This window comes from Triplophysa rosa, linkage group LG4, assembly GCF_024868665.1.
Source record: "Triplophysa rosa linkage group LG4, Trosa_1v2, whole genome shotgun sequence".
NCBI classification, from domain to species: domain Eukaryota; kingdom Metazoa; phylum Chordata; class Actinopteri; order Cypriniformes; family Nemacheilidae; genus Triplophysa; species Triplophysa rosa.
Window position 1 is genome coordinate 29,921,883 of NC_079893.1, and position 22,078 is coordinate 29,943,960.

Sequence of the window (22,078 nt, forward strand, 5' to 3'; positions counted from 1 at the left end):
CGAATCGGCATCAGGTTAGCGAACAGGCATCAACATCTCCACCCGCAGTAGATTCTTCTGCATCTCATGAATCCTTCAGTGCTGACGTCACATCGACGGCTGACTCGAGTGATGATAGATACACAGCTCTGAATCCTGCGTCCAGAACATCTGCAGACATTTACAGCACGATCAGAGTAAATCTGTCAAACAGTCATTCACAAACATGATTACACTCAAATTCACATGAAAACAAGATCTATTCTTCATGTTTCTTTCACAGTCGGATCAGCGCAGGGCGGATGATGGCGTCTACACGAATCTTCAGTCCAGATCTTCTGAATATGAGAACTAGCAGTAAACGCGTATCAAATCAAAATGGATCAAAAATTAAAATTTGTATATTAAATGCATCTTATTATTGTACGTCAATAACATTGTTAATTTATCACATTCCTTGATGTTTAATGGCATATTTTAATGTTATCAGTAATGCCAATAAAGTCTTTTCTCTATTGAAGCGTGTGTAGTTTTGATGGATCAAACAGTTCAGTGTTAGTTCATTACAATAAGAACTCATTTCACTGCTGGTGCTGTGTGTGTCGAGTGGATGTTGTGATGTGTTTTATCCACTAGAGGGCCGGTGATTGTTTTGAGATCTACAGTAACACACGTCTTAAAAACACCAGGCTGTGATTCATCTAAAAGATCAATGCAGGTTTTAACCATTCAGTTCAGCTCTTTATTTCACATGTAAACAGGTCACAATTGCTAACACACTCTCTCCTCTTTTAATGTGCTCACATGCGCTCGCGTCCTTTATGGTCCAGCACTAATGTCAGCCTCCGTCACAGCTCTCTCAACACCATGTGTGTCAGGATGAGGAAGTGACATCAACATCTAGAAACTATCACATCATAAGATTCTAGTCCTGATCTTCTCACTATTCTGTGACTTTTTCTCATATAAAACTTTGACATGTGAAATCTGCTGCTGATTATGTTTGTTGTTGTAAAGCTGGAAACATTTCCTTTACTGTATTTCTTCAGTTCTTCTCATGTTGTTGAAGAACACAAAATACTCAGAAACAGGAAGACAAAAACATTGATTTTATTTTAAGCAGCATATTCAAGTGTGAAAACCACCAACTGCCCATCAGCTAAATATACATCCACATCTTGTTCACTTCTTATTGTATTTGTGCATCGACACAGACGCTCATCACAGCACGGGTAAGACACAACAGATTTGTACTAGAACTCTATGAATGTTTTGTTGCTGAAGATGAAAATCATCCTCAATAAACATCAGTGTGTGAACGAGCATTGAATTCTCGTGAAACTTTAATGCTCTGTCACTAAATGAAATGATGCAGAAATGAGTGTTTGTGATGTTCATATGTTCATCTCATGTCATATCTGTATGTTGTATGATTGTAGAGGTTGCTATGGCGACGTGTTTCACATTATCTCTGATGTTTCTGCTCATGACTGCTGGTAAGTGCAGATCACACTTCAGTCTTCACACTTATACGCTCACTTTATACGTTGTGTCTCGTCTTATTACACGAACTGCACGAGTGTTTGAATGATTTTCCGAAAGAAAAATAAATGTAGATATAAACTTGCATGTTGTTGTGTTATGTCTTCAATAGTTTCCTCATTTGTGTGTTTCAGATGTTGATGGTCAGCGGGATTGGGCAGTGAATTACAATCCTTCATATGTTTGTGCATTAAGAGGCTCAACAGTGAGAATGTCCTGTATTTATCCTCCTGGTTATTGGGTCACATCATCATACTGGTCCAAAACAACACATCAACCTTATTCAATGTCACCAAACCTGTGTTCTGACACATATTACAGAGAAAAGGTTCAGTGTCATAAAGAAAATACAGAGACTTACAGCATCACTTTAACACATGTGACAGAAGCTGATAAACACGTCTACTACTGCATATTCACAAGTGGATTATACAGTGAAGAATTGAGAGGGACTCCTGGAGTTCAGCTTGATGTCACAGGTAGATCTACTGAATCATATTAACACACAGAGGACATGAGACATTATATTGTGTAACTCTGATCTGATATACATTCATAAAGTTGATGTTGTGGTGATGTTGATATATTTTATTCTGTATTATGATGATGGTCAAACAGAGTTTGTTGTTGTTTTGCTGTCAGACCTCCAGGTGGAGACACAACAGAGAGTGAAAGAGAGAGATTCAGTCACTCTTACATGTAAAACCACCTGCAGACTGACTGAAGAAACAACATTCATCTGGTCCAGAAACACACAGATATTAACTGAACACACAGTGAATGAGTTTCATCTGCAGTCAGTCAGTCGTCATGATTCAGGACTCTATAGATGTGCTATAAGAGGACATGAACATCTGTCCTCTCCTGGTGTTCATCTCAGTGTAGAATGTGAGTAAACACTGATTCACTAACATACAAGATCAAATATAAAATATTTCTATGTTTGACATTATTTAATAATACCAATGTGATGATTTGTAAAATTGTGTGTTTTGTTTGGGGTTTACCACTTAACTTTGCAACACATCAGATGTAAATGTTAATGTACTATTATCCCAATTTTCAAAAGAAAAATGTAGTTTTGATTTTGAACGTGTTAAAGTGAGATTCATCAACAAACAGTATATAATACTTTTACATCTAGATCCTCCAAAGAAAACCTCAGTGTCCATCAGTTCTTCTGGTGTAATAGTGGAGGGTGATTCAGTGAATCTGACCTGCAGCAGTGAATCAAATCCACCTGTTCACATCTACAACTGGTTTAAAGGACATAAGTTTGTAGGATCTGGTAACATCTACAGAATCTCAAACATCAGATCAGATCACAGCGGAGAATACAAGTGCAAGACCAAAAATAATCATGGAGTGAAATATTCAGAAGCTGTGATGCTGAATGTGATGTGTAAGCGACAGTTATGTTTATTTGATTCTGTAAATGTGTTCATTTTGTGCATTTGTTGCTAGAACCAGACCTTTCTTACCAATACCTCTAAATACCAATAAGATTCAATGAAAAATACTCGTTTGTTCATTTTTTTCTGTTGCAGATGCACCAAGAAATGTTGTGGCATCCATCAGTTCTTCTGGTGTAATAGTGGAGGGTGATTCAGTGACTCTGACCTGCAGCAGTGAATCAAATCCACCTGTTCACAACTACAACTGGTTTAAAGGAAGAACATTTGTAGGATCTGGTAACATCTACAGAATCTCAAACATCAGATCAGATCACAGCGGAGAATACAAGTGCAAGACCAAAAATAATCATGGAGTGAAATATTCAGAAGCTGTGATGCTGAATGTGATGTGTAAGCGACAGTTATGTTTATTTGATTCTGTAAATGTGTTCATTTTGTGCATTTGTTGCTAGAACCAGACCTTTCTTACCAATACCTCTAAATACCAATAAGATTCAATGAAAAATACTCGTTTGTTCATTTTTTTCTGTTGCAGATGCACCAAGAAATGTTGTGGCATCCATCAGTTCTTCTGGTGTAATAGTGGAGGGTGATTCAGTGACTCTGACCTGCAGCAGTGAATCAAATCCACCTGTTCACAACTACAACTGGTTTAAAGGAAGAACATTTGTAGGATCTGGAAACATCTACAGAATCTCAAACATCAGATCAGATCACAGCGGAGAATACAAGTGCAAGACCAAAAATAATCATGGAGTGAAATATTCAGAAGCTGTGATAATGGATGTGATGTGTAAGCGACAGTTATGTTTATTTGATTCTGTAAATGTTTTAATTTTGTGCATTTGTTGCTAGAACCAGACCTTTCATACTAATACCTCTAAATACCAATAAGATTAAATGAAAAATACTCTTTTTCTCATTTTTGTCTGTTGTAGACCCACCAAGGAATGTCTCAGTGTCCATCAGTTCTTCTGGTGTAATAGTGGAGGGTGATTCAGTGAATCTGACCTGCAGCAGTGAATCAAATCCACCTGTTCTCATCTACAGCTGGTTTGAAGAGAATCAAACATCATCTGTTGGATCTGGACAGACGTACACCATCACTAACTTTAGCTCCAGTCTCAGTGGATGGTTTTACTGTGTGGCTCAGAATAAACATGGATCTCAGAGATCAGCTGCTGTATCACTCACTGATAAAGGTATTTACAAAATAATGAATTTGTCTCCTCTCTTGTGATGTCTCTTCATAAACATTTTGTTTTAGGAGTTCATGGTTCTGCTCTGTACACATTTTCTGGGATTGTGGCAGGATGTGGAGGATTGTTCTTCATCATCATTATCATCATCTCAATCTTTTTATTTAAATGGTAAGTGAATATTAAAAACAATGTTTTGTAGTTGTTTGAAGAATATATGAATGTTGTTTTTTGTGCATTTATCAGTCATGCTTTCAAATGTTGTTGTTTGAGTTTCTTCAGGATGAAGAGGAGAGACGGTGGATTTGAGGTTAACAGGCAAAATCAGGCAAGTCATCAAATACACACCAGAGTTAAAGTGTGTTTCAAGAGGAATATGTTGGTTTAAGTCAGTAAATCACAACACAAGCTGCACAACTCAATCCTGTAAAAGTTCTTCTGCTGTCATGGATCCAAAGTAGTAAGTCAATCATCACTTCCCCTTACTTGCTTCATTTAATGTGATTGTTTTATTTATTTTAACACTTCAGGACAATCACTTAAGTGGATCAGCAGGAGCAGCTTCAGCCAATGATGTTCCACTTTATTCACTAGTATCATCACCCAATCAGAGAGAAGTCTCAGTGTCTGCTGATGCTGATGATGTTCAATATGCCAGTGTCCAATACATCAGAAAGAAAGAGAGGGTAAATAAGAAGAAACAGAAGAATTCCCATTCTTCTGAGACATGTTGAACTCTTATTCACAGCTCTCGAGTTTGTTGAAGAAAAGGGCTGTCAAAAGATTAATCGCGATTAATCACATCCACAATAAAAGTTTGTGTTTACATAATATATTTTTGAGTACTGTGCATACAAATTTTGTATTTAGGAAATATTTAGATGTATTTATTCATAATTAACATGATAAAACCACTGTCCATGATTAAATTATGTTAAACCAAAGAGCTTCTCTTTTTGTGCAAGTTTGAGCTAGAAACCTACAATTGTGTTAAATGAAAGTGATTTGTTCAAGTTAAGTGAACAACATCAAAAAATCATTTTTATGAGTGCATGTTGGCTGCTGTATCATTTTATAAATGTTATAAATACAAAATTAATATGCACAGCACACGGACATAGCCTATATAATGTAAACACAAACTTTTATTCTGCATGCAATTAATCACGATTAATCGTTTGACAGCCCTAGTAGAAATCGATCTGTAGTGTCAAGTTAATATATGTTCTTGATCATTTTTGTCTCCAGATCGGCTGATGTAATCTACAGTTCAGTCAAATGATCAACATGTCAACAGTCTGAGATCATTGACAGGACTCAACAGAGAAACAGAACAGAACTGTTCTACAATCTGGATTCTTTTGGATCTCTCGCTGTAATTGTCAAAGAGTTTTTTTATGCAATGCAAAAAAAAGAGGTACAGTGGGACCTCTTAATGCTAAATAAAATCCTAACATTCCGGGAAGTCTTTATTTTTTATTCCAAATCTGTTAACAAAGTCAAGCAAAATGACCATAATCATGTTTAGCAAATGCTTTACTGTGTATTTCAATATTCTTCAACTGAGACGCTTTGCGCTCAAACACTTTGCACATGAACTCATCTTGAGTCCAAAAAATCTTAAATCCGCTATCAGGTGGATGAACTAGCGTGATGAGGGATGGCTCATCTGAGACGTTTCCTGTCAGATGTCATATAGACATGTAGAAGACGACTGTAAGACGTTAATAATTAAGAATGTTTGTAATCTACCCTTTCTAAGATGTTTATCAGATTTTCCCCCTGACATGTAGCAGACATTTTACAGACGTACCTGTGCTATCTGGGAAGGTCCCATAGACCTGGATTGAAAGTGCACTGTTGCGTTTTATTTCCGCAATCATTGGGCAAGATGAACATTATTACTACCAAATACTGTCATGAACCTGCCTCACCTTGGCATGATTTTCTAGTCTTGTGGCAGGGTCATGACAGTCCCATGTGTTTTGTGTGGAAACGCATGATCATTGTTTGTTTACGATGGTCATGCATTCTCCAGTCTCATCTTTGACCCCGCCCCCCTCATTTCCTCGTTTAGCTTCCCATCAGTGTTTCATTCCCGACACCTGTCCCTTGTTAATTATCCTTTGTTAGTCTCCCTATATACAGTAATGCGCTTGTGTTTGCTGTTCTGTGCTGGTTCGTTTTGTATTATCCTCTTGTCGTGGTCTACTCCCAGAAACTCTAGTTTTGTCAAGAGTCCTGTTTTACTTTATCTCCTGTTCAGTTATTTGTAGAGATGGGCAGATGAAGCCTTGTGAAGCTTTTTGAGGCTTTTTCCTGATTGTACCAAAAATGATTCAAAGCTTCAAAGCCTCAAAGACAGGCCCTAGCAGTGATATCTAGTGGTCAGCTGCAATAATAGAAGCCACTTTCTAATGATTCACATCTTGTTGATTCCAGTTAACACAAAAGCAATACTCAGCAATACCAGCTGTATCTTCAGTCTGAGAATCATTGTCCACACATGAAAGCGTTACAACGTTTTGAAATGTCACTTTACTAGTAAAATGTTTAAAATATGTTGCAATATGCAATTCAGTGGATACCTCTTATGGTGGAACTGATTATAAGGACATCCCTGGATTTAGATTTTCTGATTTGCATTAAGAGCATTTTGCGTCTCCTTACAATGAATGAAGGCACGGCAAAGATTTGAATCAGTCACATCGCTTCAGGTGTTTAATTGTGACGTATGAAGCCTCAAACGTCATCAGTCACGTGATCACATACTTTTGATTCAAGCCTTGACACAGTTTCGAACCAGTCTGCTTCAATAGAATAAAACAGGTTTTGAAGCCTTAGTGTCAAACGTCCCATCTCTAGTTATTTGTTATTTTGTTCTCTATAGATTTGCCCCCTCGTGCGAAGTTTTTGGTTTGCATTTTGAATACTCTTTCATTTACCTTGTCTGTTCCCCATCATGGGTGTTTTGTTTGTATATTTAAATAAATATTTGTTTTCGCTGCCATTTCTGTCTGCGCCTGGGTTCTGCTCACAACCGTGACAAAATACAATACCAAAAAAGGCAATTTCGACAGAGACAAACCTTCACAGATCGCACCACAGAAAATGACATCATCATTCAGCACTTACATCATCTTGGGATTTTTTAGGTTCAGAAAGTATCTGTGGTGTTTTTTGGAAGTGTGATGTTTTATATCATAATAAGAACCGAATAATATTGTAAAGAGGCAAATACTCATAAATGGATCTTTTCTTTTTGCATGCATTGTTTTGTATAATATTTGCTGTCTTAGGTCTCATAGTTTCTGATATTCTCCCAACAAACATCCCATACCTCATAAATTCAGAATCTAGATTCAACAGCATCTTTTATTAAGAACTACTGCTCAAGATTGTTTGTTAGATTATTGTTATTTGATTTTAAATGTGAAGGAATTTTTTGTTTCTTAAGGTCCTCTTATGTTGTGGGTTAGATGAAGGAAACAGGAAGACAAATTTTTTATTTTTATTTTAAGAGCATATTTAGTGATGAAATGAAAACCAGCAACAGTCCATCAGTTAAAAAGGTCTTGTTTGTGCATTGACACAGAAGCTCACAGCACGGTAAGACACATTTTATACTGCTTTAAGACTTAGAAAGCTGGAGTGAACATTTGTAAAAGAAAGAAACCATTTTAACTCCCTAAACATAAAGATTTTACCTTCATAAACTCAGTGAAATCATGACTGTATAGTTGTTAAAGATGAAAGTCATCCTCAATACACATCAGGGTGTAAATGAGCAGTGAATTCTTGTGAAACTAAAACTAAACGAAATTATGATGAAATGAGTGTTTGTGATGTTCATATGTTCATCTCATTTCATAATTGTATATTATATGATTGTAGAGGTTGCTATGGCGACGTGTTTCACATTATCTCTGATGTTTCTGCTCATGACTGCTGGCAAGTGCAGATCACACTTCAGTCTTCACACTTATACGCTCACTTTATACATTCTGACTTCTTTCAAAAGAGCTTCACAATTTGTGTCTTATAACATGAAATGAGCATTTTGTTTCATTCAGAATCATGAAGCAGATTTGCAGGACTAGCGTACGCACAATTTTTTAGCCAAAGCAAATAGGCTGCAGTATAAACCACACCCTCTCCATGTAAACAAATGGGACAGGGGCCAAACTAAAAAATCCAATTAAAGTTCAAATATTTTTTCCAAAGATCATGGTTTCCGTCATTTTTTTTTTAACAGTATATTTATTACTTTTTTCAGTTTGCATATCTCAACAGGTTCCACAATAGGTAATAATCATGTAAACACTGCAAACATTTTACATCCCATTTCCCCTACCATCAGCCCATTCCCAAAAAACGAAACAAAACACAAAACAACATAAAAAAAAGTAAAATTAAATATAATTACATAGAATTAATAAAGAGAGAAATCCAGATCAGGTAAAGAGTATTTCCCAAGTCTATTTATACATCATGTTACTACCCTACTACCCCAGAACTCGTTCTTGTTGTAGCATGCAACCAACATTTGTATTGTACCTTAATAGGTTAATAAAAGGTTTCCAGACAATTTCAAAAACATTTTGTTTCCCTTTGAGGTAACACTTTAGAATAATGGTCCGTTGTTAACAAGTAACTATGCAGAAAGTAATAGGCAGTACTACATTAACACTTACCTTAATACTATTAACTAATATAGAAGCAAGAGTAAGTAATAGCTAATTTAGGACAAAGGTAGTTCCTTATTTGGTATTTGATAATTACTAAAGAAAAATGCCATCATTGACAACTACTTGCGAACTATGACCAATTAATAAAGAAAAAACAATTAATTACTAATCTCAACATTAACGTACATAAAGTGAAAAAATAGGTTGTTTGGAGAAACTAATTTATGAATAAATATAAATACCAAAAGCCAAATACCAAAACGTGAATGGATATATTCTACATATATAGCCTATCCATAGAGATATATTTCATGTAGTACTGCCTATTACTTTCTGCATAGTTACTTGTTAACAACGGGCCATTATTCTAAAGTGTTACCAGCCGCGGTGCTTCCGTGACCAACAGCAGTGCTGTCTCGGTGGAATGGTTGCTTTTGAAGCCTCACTTATTGCCGTCCAGCAGTTTGTGCTGAGTTAGGAAGTTAGACATCCAGTCGAAAACAGCCCTTTCAAGTGTTTTTGCAATGAACAGGAGAAGTGAGACTGGTCTGTGAGAAGGGTTCAGTGTGGGGTTTTTAAGTAGGGGTGTCTTCTGAGCCTGCTTGAATATGGATGGAAAGGTGCCAGTGAGCAGGGAGGAGTTGATGATGTGTGTGAGTGCTGGCGTGAGTGAGTCTGATGTGGCCTGTAAGAGATGGGAGGGGATTGGGTCGAGGGGACAGGTGGTGGGGTGGCTGGAGAGAAGTTTAGAAATGTCAGTTTCAGTTAAAGCAGAGAATGAGGAGAATGTGAAGTCCAATGTGAGGGTTGTGTGTTCAGAGGTATGTGGTGTAGAAAATTGTTTGCTGATGGGTGCTGTTTTTTGTCAGCCCAAAATTGTCAGCTGTCAAAGAGGAAGTCGGTGGGGGTGGAGGGGGGACAGAGAAGAGAGATGAAAGTCTTGAATAGTTGCTGTGTGTTAGTCGCCTTACTCATGTTTGTGGTGTGTAGAAAGACGTTTTAGCTGTGGTAACACTTGCAGAGAAGGTAATGGTCATTGGGTTTCTTGGTTTTGTGCCATTTCCTTTCTGCAGCACTGAGTGTTGTCCGTTGTTGCCCGTTGCATTATTGCCTTGAAAAACTACACATGTGCAAACATGAACAAGACCATGGGCTCTTCACCTGCTCTGGAAGTGCACTGTTGCATTTTATTTTAGCAAACACTGGGCAAGATTTCTACTGAGACAAACCTTCACAGAACACACCACAGAAAATGATGTCGTCATTTAGCACTTACATCACCTAGAAACATAGGAAGGATCTGTGGTGCTTTTCAGAAGTGTTATATTTTATATCATAATAAGAACTGAGAAGCAGTGAAAAGAAGCAAATACTCTTGAATTTATCTGATATTTATGTAATCTTTCATTTTTGCATGATATCTGCATTGTTTTGTATAATATTTGCTGTCTTAAATCTCATCCTGCAGAGATTTAGAATCAGAAGTAATTCAAAGGAATCATTTATTAAAAACTCTACTGTTCAGAAGTTTTGTTGTAAATTTGATTAAAATGTGAAGGTTTCATTATTTTGGTTTCTTAGGTTCTTCTTATGTTGTGGATTAGATGAAGGGCACAAACACCCAGAAACAGGGTGTGAACAAATTCATTTAATTTTAAGCAGCATATTCAAGTGTGAAAACCACAAACAGTCCATCAGTTAGAAAGGTTTGTACATCATTTTCATTTCTTATTTGGCCATTGGACACTTATCACAGCACGGTAAGACCATTTTTACATGTGTTTGTGATGTGCCATGTTCATATGTTCATCTCATGTCATAACTTTATGTTTTATGATTGTAGAGGTTGCTATGGCGATGTGTTTCACAATATCTTTGATGTTTCTGCTCATGACTGCTGGTAAGTGCAGACCACACTTAAAGGTGCAATGTCTAATATTAAGGAGGATCTATTGACAGAAATGCAATATAATATACATAACTATTTGTTCCGAGGTGTATAAAGACCTTACATAATGAAGCGTTATGTTTTTATTACCTGAGAATAAGCCATTTCTATCTACATACACTGCGGGTCACCTTACATGGAATTCGTCATATAGCGCCTCTATGTTTCTACGATAGCCCTAAACGAACAAACTGCTCTACACAAAGCGTTTCGTAAATATGTTACCTCCTTTGGCAAAGAAGCGAAAACGTGACGACATCTTTGTTCTGTGTCAGCCACCGTAGGTAAGGATGAGCGGTGGACTGAGCTGGTTGGTTAAAATTCGCAACCTCACCACTAGATGCCGCTAAAATCTACTGACGGGACCTTTAAGTCTTCACACAGCAAAACCTCCAGTGTTAAATTAACACTATTAGTGTTTATATAGTTCTCACTCAGAGTGTCAAAAAGTAACACTGAAGCAGAGTTAAAGTTAATGAGGTAATTAATGTGATTAATGAAGTGATGATTTGTCATTAATGATGAACACCTGCTGTATATAAACACAATCAATGAAGAAAACATCAACATAAGAATGTTCATCTTGATATAAGATGTGAGTAAACACTGGATTTATTGCCACAGAAGAACAACTCAGTCTAACTGAATCAGAATTGTTTGATACAGTCAGGGCCAATTTACTGAAAATATGTTAATACTGTAGTTATTTCTAGATATTATTATTGATTAGAGATAAACCGATATTTGTAATTTTTAAATGATCGGCATCGGCAACAATTTGTTTTTATTTGTTTTCATCTGACATTTTATATTTATCTTATATTTAGCTTAATCTCGTTGGGCTATAGCCTATCTTGCGTTCCTGTGCCTCTTCGTTGTTCTGCATTTACCAATACAAAATATAAATAAAAAGGTTTGTTTTAAAATCGACGTCTTTGTCATTTGCAAAAGGCTACAGAATATATGCTACAGAATAATAACCACAAAAAGAGAGATTATTTAGGCCTATATTTGGCACTAAATAAAGGAAGGCAGTAATAATAACAAATTGCGCTATTTAGCCACCTAAAAACACTGCAATGAAATATCTTTCACCGTGATCAACCCTATTTTCACAGAAAAAAATGCAAATAACATTACATTGCAGTACATTACGTCACGTGTCTTTACGGGATCTTCACGGGATGCGTGTGAACGCACGCACTGATTCCAGAAAATCACTGGCAGTGTGAATGAACAAATCTAACGATCCCGGGACAAATTCCTGGACACAGATCGCTGTGTGAAAAGGGCTATAAAAGATGATTTGCCAGGACTTGTTTACACATTGTTTTTAAAGTTTTATTTTCTCATTTGTGTGTTTCAGATGTTGATGGTCAGTGGGATTGGGGAGTGAATTACAATCCTTCATATGTTTGTGCATTAAGAGGCTCAACAGTGAGAATGTCCTGTTTTTATCCTCCTGATTATTGGACCACAGCCTACTGGAGCAAAGAAACATATGTACCTGGTGTAGCACCACCAAACCTGTGTTCTGACACATATTACAGCGGAAGGGCTCAATGTCTCACTAACAGCATCAGTTTGACACATGTGACAGAAGCTGATGAAGACATCTACTACTGTGGATACAATGGAGGATGGTCAGGATATTCTAGATTTCAGCTTAGTGTCACAGGTAGGTCTAGAGATTTGAATGACAGAATCATTTTAACACAGTAACTCCGTTCTGATATAAATTCATAAAGTTGATGCTGTGATATATTTTATTCTGTATTATGATGATGGTCAAACAGAGTTTGTTGTTGTTTTGCTGTCAGACCTCCAGGTGGAGACACAACAGAGAGTGAAAGAGGGAGATTCAGTCACTCTTACATGTAAAACCACCTGCAGACTGACTGAAGAAACAACATTCATCTGGTCCAGAAACACACAGATATTAACTGAACACACAGTGAATGAGATTCACCTGCAGTCAGTCAGTCGTCATGATTCAGGACTCTATAAATGTGCTGCTGGAAGAAGATCTGGACGTCTTTATTCTCCTGATGTTCATCTTGATGTAAGATGTGAGTAAACACTGATTTATTGCCACACAAGAACAACAAGAATTGTTTGATACAGTCAGGGCCAATTTACTGAAAATATGATAATACTGTAGATATTTCTAGATATTATTATTGATTAGAGATAAACCGATATTTGGAATTTTTAATTATCGGCATCGGCGCATTTTATTCAGGAAACGATCACTAAGATGTAATGCCGGCTTAAGTACAACGACCACAGTTAAATGGCTCATGTAAGGTGGAAGAGATACAAATATTGTATGCCTAAGTATATTAATAATAGTTTTACATTTTTTTTTTCATTTTGAACCACGTCATGTTTGTGCTTTCTTAATTTTGGTATCGGACATTAAAAAACCCATATCTGTCAACCCCTGAAGATGATTGTTTATATTTTGTTTGGGTTCACCTTGATCATTCAACTGTCCAACTTAAGTTTAGATGTACAATATTATATACAGCCCTTAATGATCACAGTTATCAAAATAAAACCCTCTTTTGATTTCTACCAGTAAGACTCTGGAGTCATGATGACATTGCAATGATAGAACTTATGCTAACGCTTCCATTTCTATTTCGGAAAGTTACAATGGGAATCATGAAATTAATAAAATAATACTAAATACTACTTTACTATCTAGATCCTCCAGATAAACCTGTGATCTCCATCAGTTCTTCTGGTGTAATAGTGGAGGGTGATTCAGTGACTCTGACCTGCAGCAGTGACTCAAATCCACCTGTTCACATCTACAGCTGGTTTAAAGGAGGAAAACTTGTAGGATCTGGGAACGTCTACAGAATCACCAGTATCAGATCAGATCACAGCAGAGAATACAAGTGCAGGTCCAAAAATAAGCTTGGAGAAAAATATTCAGAAGATGTGATACTGAATGTGATGTGTAAGCGACAGTTTTGTAGCTTTGAAATGGTTTTGATGCTGTCAACACACTGGTGAGCCATTACATCATGACCAATAACCTGTAGGACCTCATTTAGCCCGCAAAACAGTGGCCACACGGCTAGACATTGATTCAACAAAGTGGCGATAGAGCTCCTGGAGATATGATAGCATAATGTCAACAGTGGCGTCCTCCCGTTCCCATACATGACGAGGTGGTGGTGATGTAGCACAAGACCACTTTGAACCACAAATGTTTGATTGGGTTAATGTCAGGTGAATTTGGGGGCCAAGGCATTAACAGAAATTCACCATCATGTTCTTTGAACCACCCCTTGAATATTCTGGTACGACACATTATCCTGTTGGTAATGGCCTTCACCAGCAGGGAACACAGTTGCCATGAATGGGTGAACTTGGTCCGCAACGATATTCAGATACCTGAAAGCTGTCAGAGATTGTGCTGTTGGGATAATGGGGCCTAAAGTGTCCCAGGGAAACATTGTCTGGCCAACAGTGCATCCAGGAGCCATAGCCTCCGTTAATAATCGCCGTATCCGCACATGACTGTCTATGTGATGAGATGAACCTTGCTTCGTCAGACCAGGCCATTTTCTTCCAATCTCAATGATCTTGTGCCCATTTCATGTGTTGTTGGCGATTATGTGCAGTTAGCACGGTGACCCGGCTAGGTTATCGGCTACGCAGGCCCATACGCAGAAGGCTGCGATGAACGATGTGCATTGACACCTTGCCTTTGTCACCACTGTTGTAGTTGTTGGTGATTTTTGTCACATGTAGTTGCAGATGAAATTCAGCTGAATGTCGATTCGTTGTTTGACCATCAATGCACCACTTTTGATATGTACTCACAACAACAGCATGTCGTTTCCGAATCTGAACTTCAGAGGGCCTGTGCCATCACGATTTGTAAGTTGTCAAACTTGGATTGTGTTATTGGGGTAATGGGGTGTAAAGAGTTCCAAGAAAACTTTGTCTGCCCGATAACACATTCAGGTGTCATAGCCATTGTTGGTAATCGGAGTATCCGCACTTGACTCTCGACGTGATGCACCAGGAACCTTGTTTCGTCAAACCAGGCTTTTGTCTTCCAATCATCCATGGTCCAATCTCATTGATCTTGGGGCCATTTCATGTGTTGTTGGCGATGATGCGCAGTTAGCATGGGGACCCGGTTGGGTCGTTGGCTACGCAGGCCCATACGCAGAAGGCTGCGATGAACGGTGTGCTGTGACAAATTGCCTTGGTAACCACTGTTGTAGCTGCTTGTGATTTGTCACACCGTGGCCCTGTGATTGCTGTGAAAAATGTGCGACGGTCTTCGCTCCCTTCTGGCATCAATGAGCTGTGGATGAAACACAGCTGGACGATGGTTCATTGTTTGGCCATCCATGCACCACTTTTGATATGTAATCACTACAGCGGCACGTGAACAACCCAAAAGGTGCGTCATTTCCGAGACTGCAGTTTTACCTATTCTGACATCGAACACTCTACTGACCGAAAGCCAGCCCTTGAGTGGTATATATACTGCTCTGTGAACTGCACCTACTGCACTGGTCAACTGCGCTCATTGCTCCAGGCTGAGGGTGATCATATTGTAATGGCTCATCTGTGTATATTGTGTGCTTTAGTGTTTATACGAAAGTGTGCTAGAATCAAACCATTCATACCAAACTGCTGTTGTTTATGTTACAGTTTTTTTTTTTCATTTTTGTGTTCTTTTTGTCTGTTGTAGATGCACCAAGAAATGTTGTGGCGTCCATCAGTTCTTCTGGTGTAATAGTGGAGGGTGATTCAGTGACTCTGACCTGCAGCAGTGACTCAAATCCACCTGTTCAACAGTACAACTGGTTTAAGGGAGAAACGTCTGTAGGATCTAGAAAAATCTACAGCATCACAAACATCAGATCAGATCAAAGTGGAGAATACAAGTGCAAGACTAGAAATAAACATGGAGAGAAATATTCAGAAGCTGTGATGCTGAATGTGATGTGTAAGTACAGTCGTTTTTAACTGTAAATATGTTGATGTTGTGTGTTTTACAGTCCATGCAAACAGATGAAAAGATGTTTTAGAACTAGAGGCTGGATTCACAAAAATGTTTTTAAGACAAAGTATAAGAATGTTCTTAATATGTTATAGGAAGATCTTTGATACAAACACCTATAAAAACGAATGAAATCACATGATTTATTACTCTAGTTTATGTTAAACATCTTTTCTATATTTTAATATTTTACAAGCATTAAGTTCCAGAACTTCATTGTATTTGTCTGTTTGTCAGAGACCAAACATCATAGAGACTTCAAACTTGTCTACTCAGAAAAATAGGATGATATCTGATCGACACTAGATGGTGTCATTTCGGTCAAGCTCTCCACAACCATATGAACTAGAAAAAAAAATCCTTGATTTATGCGGAATGATATCTGATATCATTTCTGTCTATAAAATTGTTCAGCAATTTGGAAGATATATTGCCAATTTTAAAGCATTTGCCAGATGCTTTTATTCAAAGTGACTTACAGTTCATTCAAGAAATACTTTATAAGAATGTGTGTTCACTGGTTATCAATCCCCTCAACCTTTTGCACTGGCAACGCAATGCTCTACCAGTTAAGCGACAGGAAGACTTTTAAAGTAAATCTTTGGGTTTGGCCTTTTCTCCAGTAGTTGTCCAGTATCTTTTGCAGGCAAAGTCCAAGATTATCAAATGAAGAGTTCAGATGCAAATGCCTCTAAGTGCCGTTTGACATTTATTTCTAAAATTAGCGTTTTTATCAAGCTCCCATGTTTAGTTTCGGTGATTTCACCTTAATGGCATAGAACATATCCTCTTTGCCATTAAAGTGAAATAACTTTTAATATAAACAGCAGAGCCTGATAAAAATAATCATTTTAGAACAAACATGTCAGACGGCACTTCTCTTCAAATGTTTATTGGTATATTGGTACACTGTAAAACTTTACTGTAATTTCGCAGCAGGTTTGCCAGTAATTTACTGTAGATTTAATGTACAATTTTGTTTTAAGCATAAACTTACGTAGTTTATATATTTTTCTTTCACAAAACAAGACGTTATATCTTGGGTCAATTTTCTTGTTATGTAAATGTATCGTACTTTAAAAAGTTTGAAACATTTTTACAGAAAACAAGAGAAAAATGCTTAGGAAGAATATCATTTTTTGCAGGTTTTGCTGTGCTAATGCCAATCTCTTCTTGCTCATTTTAAATCTCAAAAGTCAAAGTGTTTTAATTTTACTTAAAGTAATTGAAAACAGTACTAATTGGAAAGTATATTAAGTAGTAATTAAATCTACAGTAAATTACTGGCAAACCTGCTGCAAAAACTACAGCAAAGTTTTACAGTGTAGCCAACTTAATAGTGGACTCTCTAAAATATCTTTTAATTTAATCTAGATACATAAAAAGCCTAGAAGCCACCTTACGAAAATGGATATATTAAGAAATGAGTATGTGTACCAAAAAAAGGGAGACAAGGTGCATAGTGCTCTACAATAAGCTATTTCACGCTTTTTCTAAAAACACTGCAACCATACACTGAAAAAAACTGTAATTTTACTGTTTTTTATTGAAAGATTTTCACATATTTTTCAATTATATTAAAAATTCCAAACTACAAATTTGAATTGACAAAACTGTAAATTGCAAATTTACAAGAAAAACGTAATTTTACATGACAAAACTGTAATTTTCAGAATTTACTGCCGCCCCATCTGCCAGAAAATTATTTTTTCCCAGGTGACTTTACAAAATCATTTATAGCATCTGTTACTTAAAAATGTTATCTTCAAGAACTTTTGTTATTCCACTGGACTGAGACTGCTATGAGTTATATCTTTTTTATTTGTTTGCAGATGCACCAAGAAATGTTGTGGCATCCATCAGTTCTTCTGGTGTAATAGTGGAGGGTGATTCAGTGACTCTGACCTGCAGCAGTGAATCAAATCCACCTGTTCAACAGTACAGCTGGTTTGAGGGAGAAACGTCTGTAGGATCTGGAAACATCTTTAAGATCACAAGTGTCCGATCAGATCAGAATGGAGAATACAAGTGCAAGGCCAACAATAATCTTGGAGAGAAATATTCAAAAGCTGTCACGCTGAATGTGATGTGTAAGCAACAGTTTTGTAGCTCTGACATGTATTGATGCTGTTAATATATTTATTGTGTACTTAAGTGTTTATGCAAAAATATGAACATTTACTGTAGTTGTGCCAGAATCAAACCATTCATACCAATACATCTAAATAATAATGAAATCAGACTAGACTTGACTGTATTTAAAAACAACTCATGAAAAATCTGTAAAAAAAACTTTATACATGGAAAAACTGTATGTTGTTTTTACAGTGCACCTAAGAAAATAGATAAAGACTGCAAATTTACATGAAAAGCGTGTATTTTTATGTGGCAAAACTGTGGTTTAACAGAAATTTACTGATGCCCCATCTGCTGGAAAAAAAAAATTTGTAGGATATTTTTACAGGTGACTTAGCCAAATCGTTTGTAGCATCTGTTATTTTAAAATGTTATCTTCAAGAACTTTTGTTATTCCACTGGACTGAGACTGCTATGAGTTATATCTTTTTTATTTGTTTGCAGATGCACCAAGAAATGTTGTGGCATCCATCAGTTCTTCTGGTGTAATAGTGGAGGGTGATTCAGTGACTCTGACCTGCAGCAGTGAATCAAATCCACCTGTTCAACAGTACAGCTGGTTTGAGGGAGAAACGTCTGTAGGATCTGGAAACATCTTTAAGATCACAAGTGTCCGATCAGATCAGAATGGAGAATACAAGTGCAAGGCCAACAATAATCTTGGAGAGAAATATTCAAAAGCTGTCACGCTGAATGTGATGTGTAAGCAACAGTTTTGTAGCTCTGACATGTATTGATGCTGTTCATATAATATGTGTAAAACAATGACTTGGTCCCACCTCTGGTAATAAACAATTAATGGAAATCACAGCAGGAACACTAAAATAACAGTATTATATTGTGCAAATTATAATGTCTTTTACAGTAATAAACTGTTGTTGCAGATTACAGTAGGTATGCTGTAAAATTACAGCTATGTGCTGGCAAATATAGCTGCCAGTTGTTTACTGTAATTTAACAGGGAATTTTTTTACAGTGTACTTTAGTGTTTATGCAAAAATATGAAAATATACTGTAGTTGTGCTAGAATCAAACCATTCATACCAATACATCTAAATAATAATGAAATCAGACTGGACAATGCTCTTGTTTAAGTTACAGTTTATTTTCATATTTTTTCTTTCCTGTTTTGTCTGTTGCAGATGCACCAAGAAATGTCTCAGCGTCCATCAGTTCTTCTGGTGTAATAGTGGAGGGTGATTCAGTGACTCTGACCTGCAGCAGTGAATCAAATCCACCTGTTCACATCTACAGCTGGTTTAAAGAGAATCAAACATCATCTGTTGGATCTGGACAGACGTTCAGCATCACTAACATTAATTCACGTCTCAGTGGATGGTTTTACTGTGTGGCTCAGAATAAACATGGATCTCAGAGATCAGCTGCTGTATCACTCACTGTTAAAGGTAAACTGTATTTACATGAATGATAATGAGTGTGTGTCCTCTCTTACGATGTCGTCTTCATAAACATCTTGTTTTAGGTGTTCGGGGTTCTTCTCTGTACACAGTTTTTGGGATTGTGGCAGGATGTGTAGGATTCTTCATCATCATCATCATCATCATCATTCTGATTATTAAGTGAGTCTGAAACGTTTTCAAATATTGTTTCATTCATTGATTGTAATGCAGTTTATCACATACATGAGGTTATTTTTCCCTGTAGGAAGAGGAGGACTGATAGTAGAGCAGAATACGTCAATCAAACACAGGTGACAAACACACATCTTCATCTCCACCTGCAGTAGATTCTTCTGCATCTCATGAATCCTTCAGTGCTGACGTCACATTGAACTCTAAATCAAATATTGTTTATGAATCATGATGAAGATCTTTCTCTATAGACGGCTGACTCGAGTGATGATAGATACACAGCTCTGAAGCCTGCGTCCAGAACATCTGCAGACATTTACAGCACGATCAGAGTAAATCTGTCAAACAGTCATTCACAAACATGATTACACTCAAATTCACATGAAAACAAGATCTATTCTTCATGTTTCTTTCACAGTCGGATCAGTGCAGGGCGGATGATGGCGTCTACATGAATCTTCAGTCCAGATCTTCTGAATATGACACACTTAAAGCCATTGCACATTAAGTCCGAAATTTGCGCACGTTAAAAAATAAATACGACCTCACGTTGTGTCAATCACATTTACACACTGCCTCCGATATTTGTTGACAATCCAATGACACCGTACAAATGAGCGCCAAATATGAAAAAACGCATACGAAAATTTCGGGCTTTATGTGCAAAGACCTTTACAGTAAACACACATTAAACTCTCTCTCTCTTACAGAGAGAACTCTGGTCTGACTGGAATGATGTTATTTTTGTATTCATTATTAATAGTTATCATCAAGTGATCAATACTTTTCTATTATTTAGTCATTAAGTCATTTAGTCATTAAGATTAAGATTTTAATTTAGCTCATTGGTAAACATTTGATGTGTGATTTTAAAGCAGTAATGTCAATAAAGTCTTTTCTCTATTGAAGCGTGTGGAGTTTTGATGGATCAAACAGTTCAGTGTTAGTTCATTACAATAAGAACTCATTTCACTGCTGGTGTTGTGTGTGTCGAGTGGATGTTGTGATGTGTTTATCCAATAGAGGGCCGTTGATTGAAATTTTTACAAATTTTGTGGCACCTTACACAAAAACTAATGCTCTAAATGCGGTGGACCACTAGTGCACATGACAACGAAATTTCGAAATCAAAAGCAAATATATGTTCACAACACAACGCAATCAAGCCACAACACAACGGAAATGCTCCCGACCACTAGGGGGCACTTTCGGCATGATAAATTATGTCATGCCGAGGTAGGAGGTGCGCGTTTTACTGGGGGTTGTTTTAGTGGTTTTGGTAGCCTTTTGCTTGTGTAAAGCATTTAAAAGGAAAGTGTGCTCTACTGTGGAAAAACTGAATGTCAATGGCAAACAATCTCATATGAACACATTTGCACAGTGCTTTTGAATGCTTGATTTTGATTGGCTAGTCATGACATTCTAATGTATGTTATGGCCCTTTCACCAGACTTGGCAGTTGGACGCAGTTGCTGCGCTGCTGCTGTGTCTCATAGTGAAAATGTCTCTGGGTAGACGTTCAAGGTCACTAACCAGCCTGAAGTTGATGTATATTTTAAATATGCAGGCAATTTTTGCGGTAATGACTAATGACGCTCATTTTAGGCACAGTTTACTATGACATTTTACACGTATCGTGTACTTTTAACTTGCAAATCAACCCACTCTGTATTCTTTATTTAAATCTCTGTATTTGTCTTCTTTTTGTTAGGTCATATAACTTTGGGAATTCCATTATTAAAACTATGTTCTCCGTGTTTTGAGCTCACTAAAATGTTGATAGGTTAAAGCCAGCGTGGATGCCGTTCACAAAAAGAGCGCCTGCGAAGAGTCGTGCCAGTGGAAGGATTTTGGGCACCGCTTGCGCACCACCTCCGTGCCGCCAACGAAACCCTCGCGTTTTGCAGTTTACCGCATGAAAATGAGCTATAGACATTCACGACTGCCGATCAAAACTAATAACAGAGGATAATCCCGGTGCTTCGAATCACCTTTACACAAACATCGTATATACTGTAAATACACCATAAGATTATGTTTGCATTGCGTTGTCGCCTATTTGCATTGACATTCTGCCTTAACAACCAGCATATGAGTTAACCTCCGCTGCTTCAATATAGCTAGCCTACATAATTTGGATTGAAAGAATGAATTCCAAAACCTCCACTGACATACCCGGGTATCGTAGACTCGTAGTATTTTTTTTAACTGTGCGTTTAAATGATTTTAAATGCTCGAAACCGTATTGTGAGCTATACATTGGTCGTATTTACAATAGGCTAAGCGTTTAAATGAAATGATTTCTTTAACGTTGAAATTAAAGAGTTAAATGAAAATATGTTTTTCATGCTTTGCTTCTAGTGTGTATATGAATTGAAATAATCAAGACTTTAAATGACTAGGGCCAAAAACGATTTAATCAGAAATTAAACAATGAGCATTGAAAGGAAAATATTTTGTTTTTTTATTTTATTTTACTTATTTTCTTTGGTTCTTATTAACCTTTGGTTAAATAATTTATATTTACCATGCCATTTATAT

At 37.0% G+C, this 22,078-nt stretch overlaps 2 protein-coding genes across 2 annotated transcripts; both read left to right on the forward strand.

Moving 5' to 3' along the window:
* Positions 1-1,184: 1,184 nt before the first annotated feature.
* LOC130553185 (B-cell receptor CD22-like) lies at positions 1,185-4,835 on the forward strand. Its single transcript, XM_057331992.1, has 10 exons — positions 1,185-1,211; positions 1,419-1,475; positions 1,656-2,000; positions 2,164-2,409; positions 2,666-2,923; positions 3,069-3,326; positions 3,472-3,729; positions 3,875-4,138; positions 4,204-4,306; positions 4,418-4,835. Exons 2-10 carry the CDS (start codon positions 1,427-1,429, stop codon positions 4,521-4,523), a joined length of 1,887 nt encoding a protein of 628 aa, XP_057187975.1. The 5' UTR covers positions 1,185-1,211; positions 1,419-1,426; the 3' UTR covers positions 4,524-4,835.
* A 5,734-nt stretch (positions 4,836-10,569) lies between these two features.
* Positions 10,570-20,343, forward strand: LOC130553056 (B-cell receptor CD22-like). The gene is made up of 12 exons (XM_057331797.1): positions 10,570-10,583; positions 10,667-10,723; positions 12,138-12,449; positions 12,592-12,840; positions 15,498-15,755; positions 17,642-17,899; positions 18,390-18,647; positions 19,088-19,351; positions 19,429-19,525; positions 19,611-19,656; positions 19,789-19,869; positions 19,956-20,343. Exons 2-12 carry the CDS (start codon positions 10,675-10,677, stop codon positions 20,043-20,045), a joined length of 1,962 nt encoding a protein of 653 aa, XP_057187780.1. The 5' UTR covers positions 10,570-10,583; positions 10,667-10,674; the 3' UTR covers positions 20,046-20,343.
* The last annotated feature ends 1,735 nt before the right edge of the window (positions 20,344-22,078 follow it).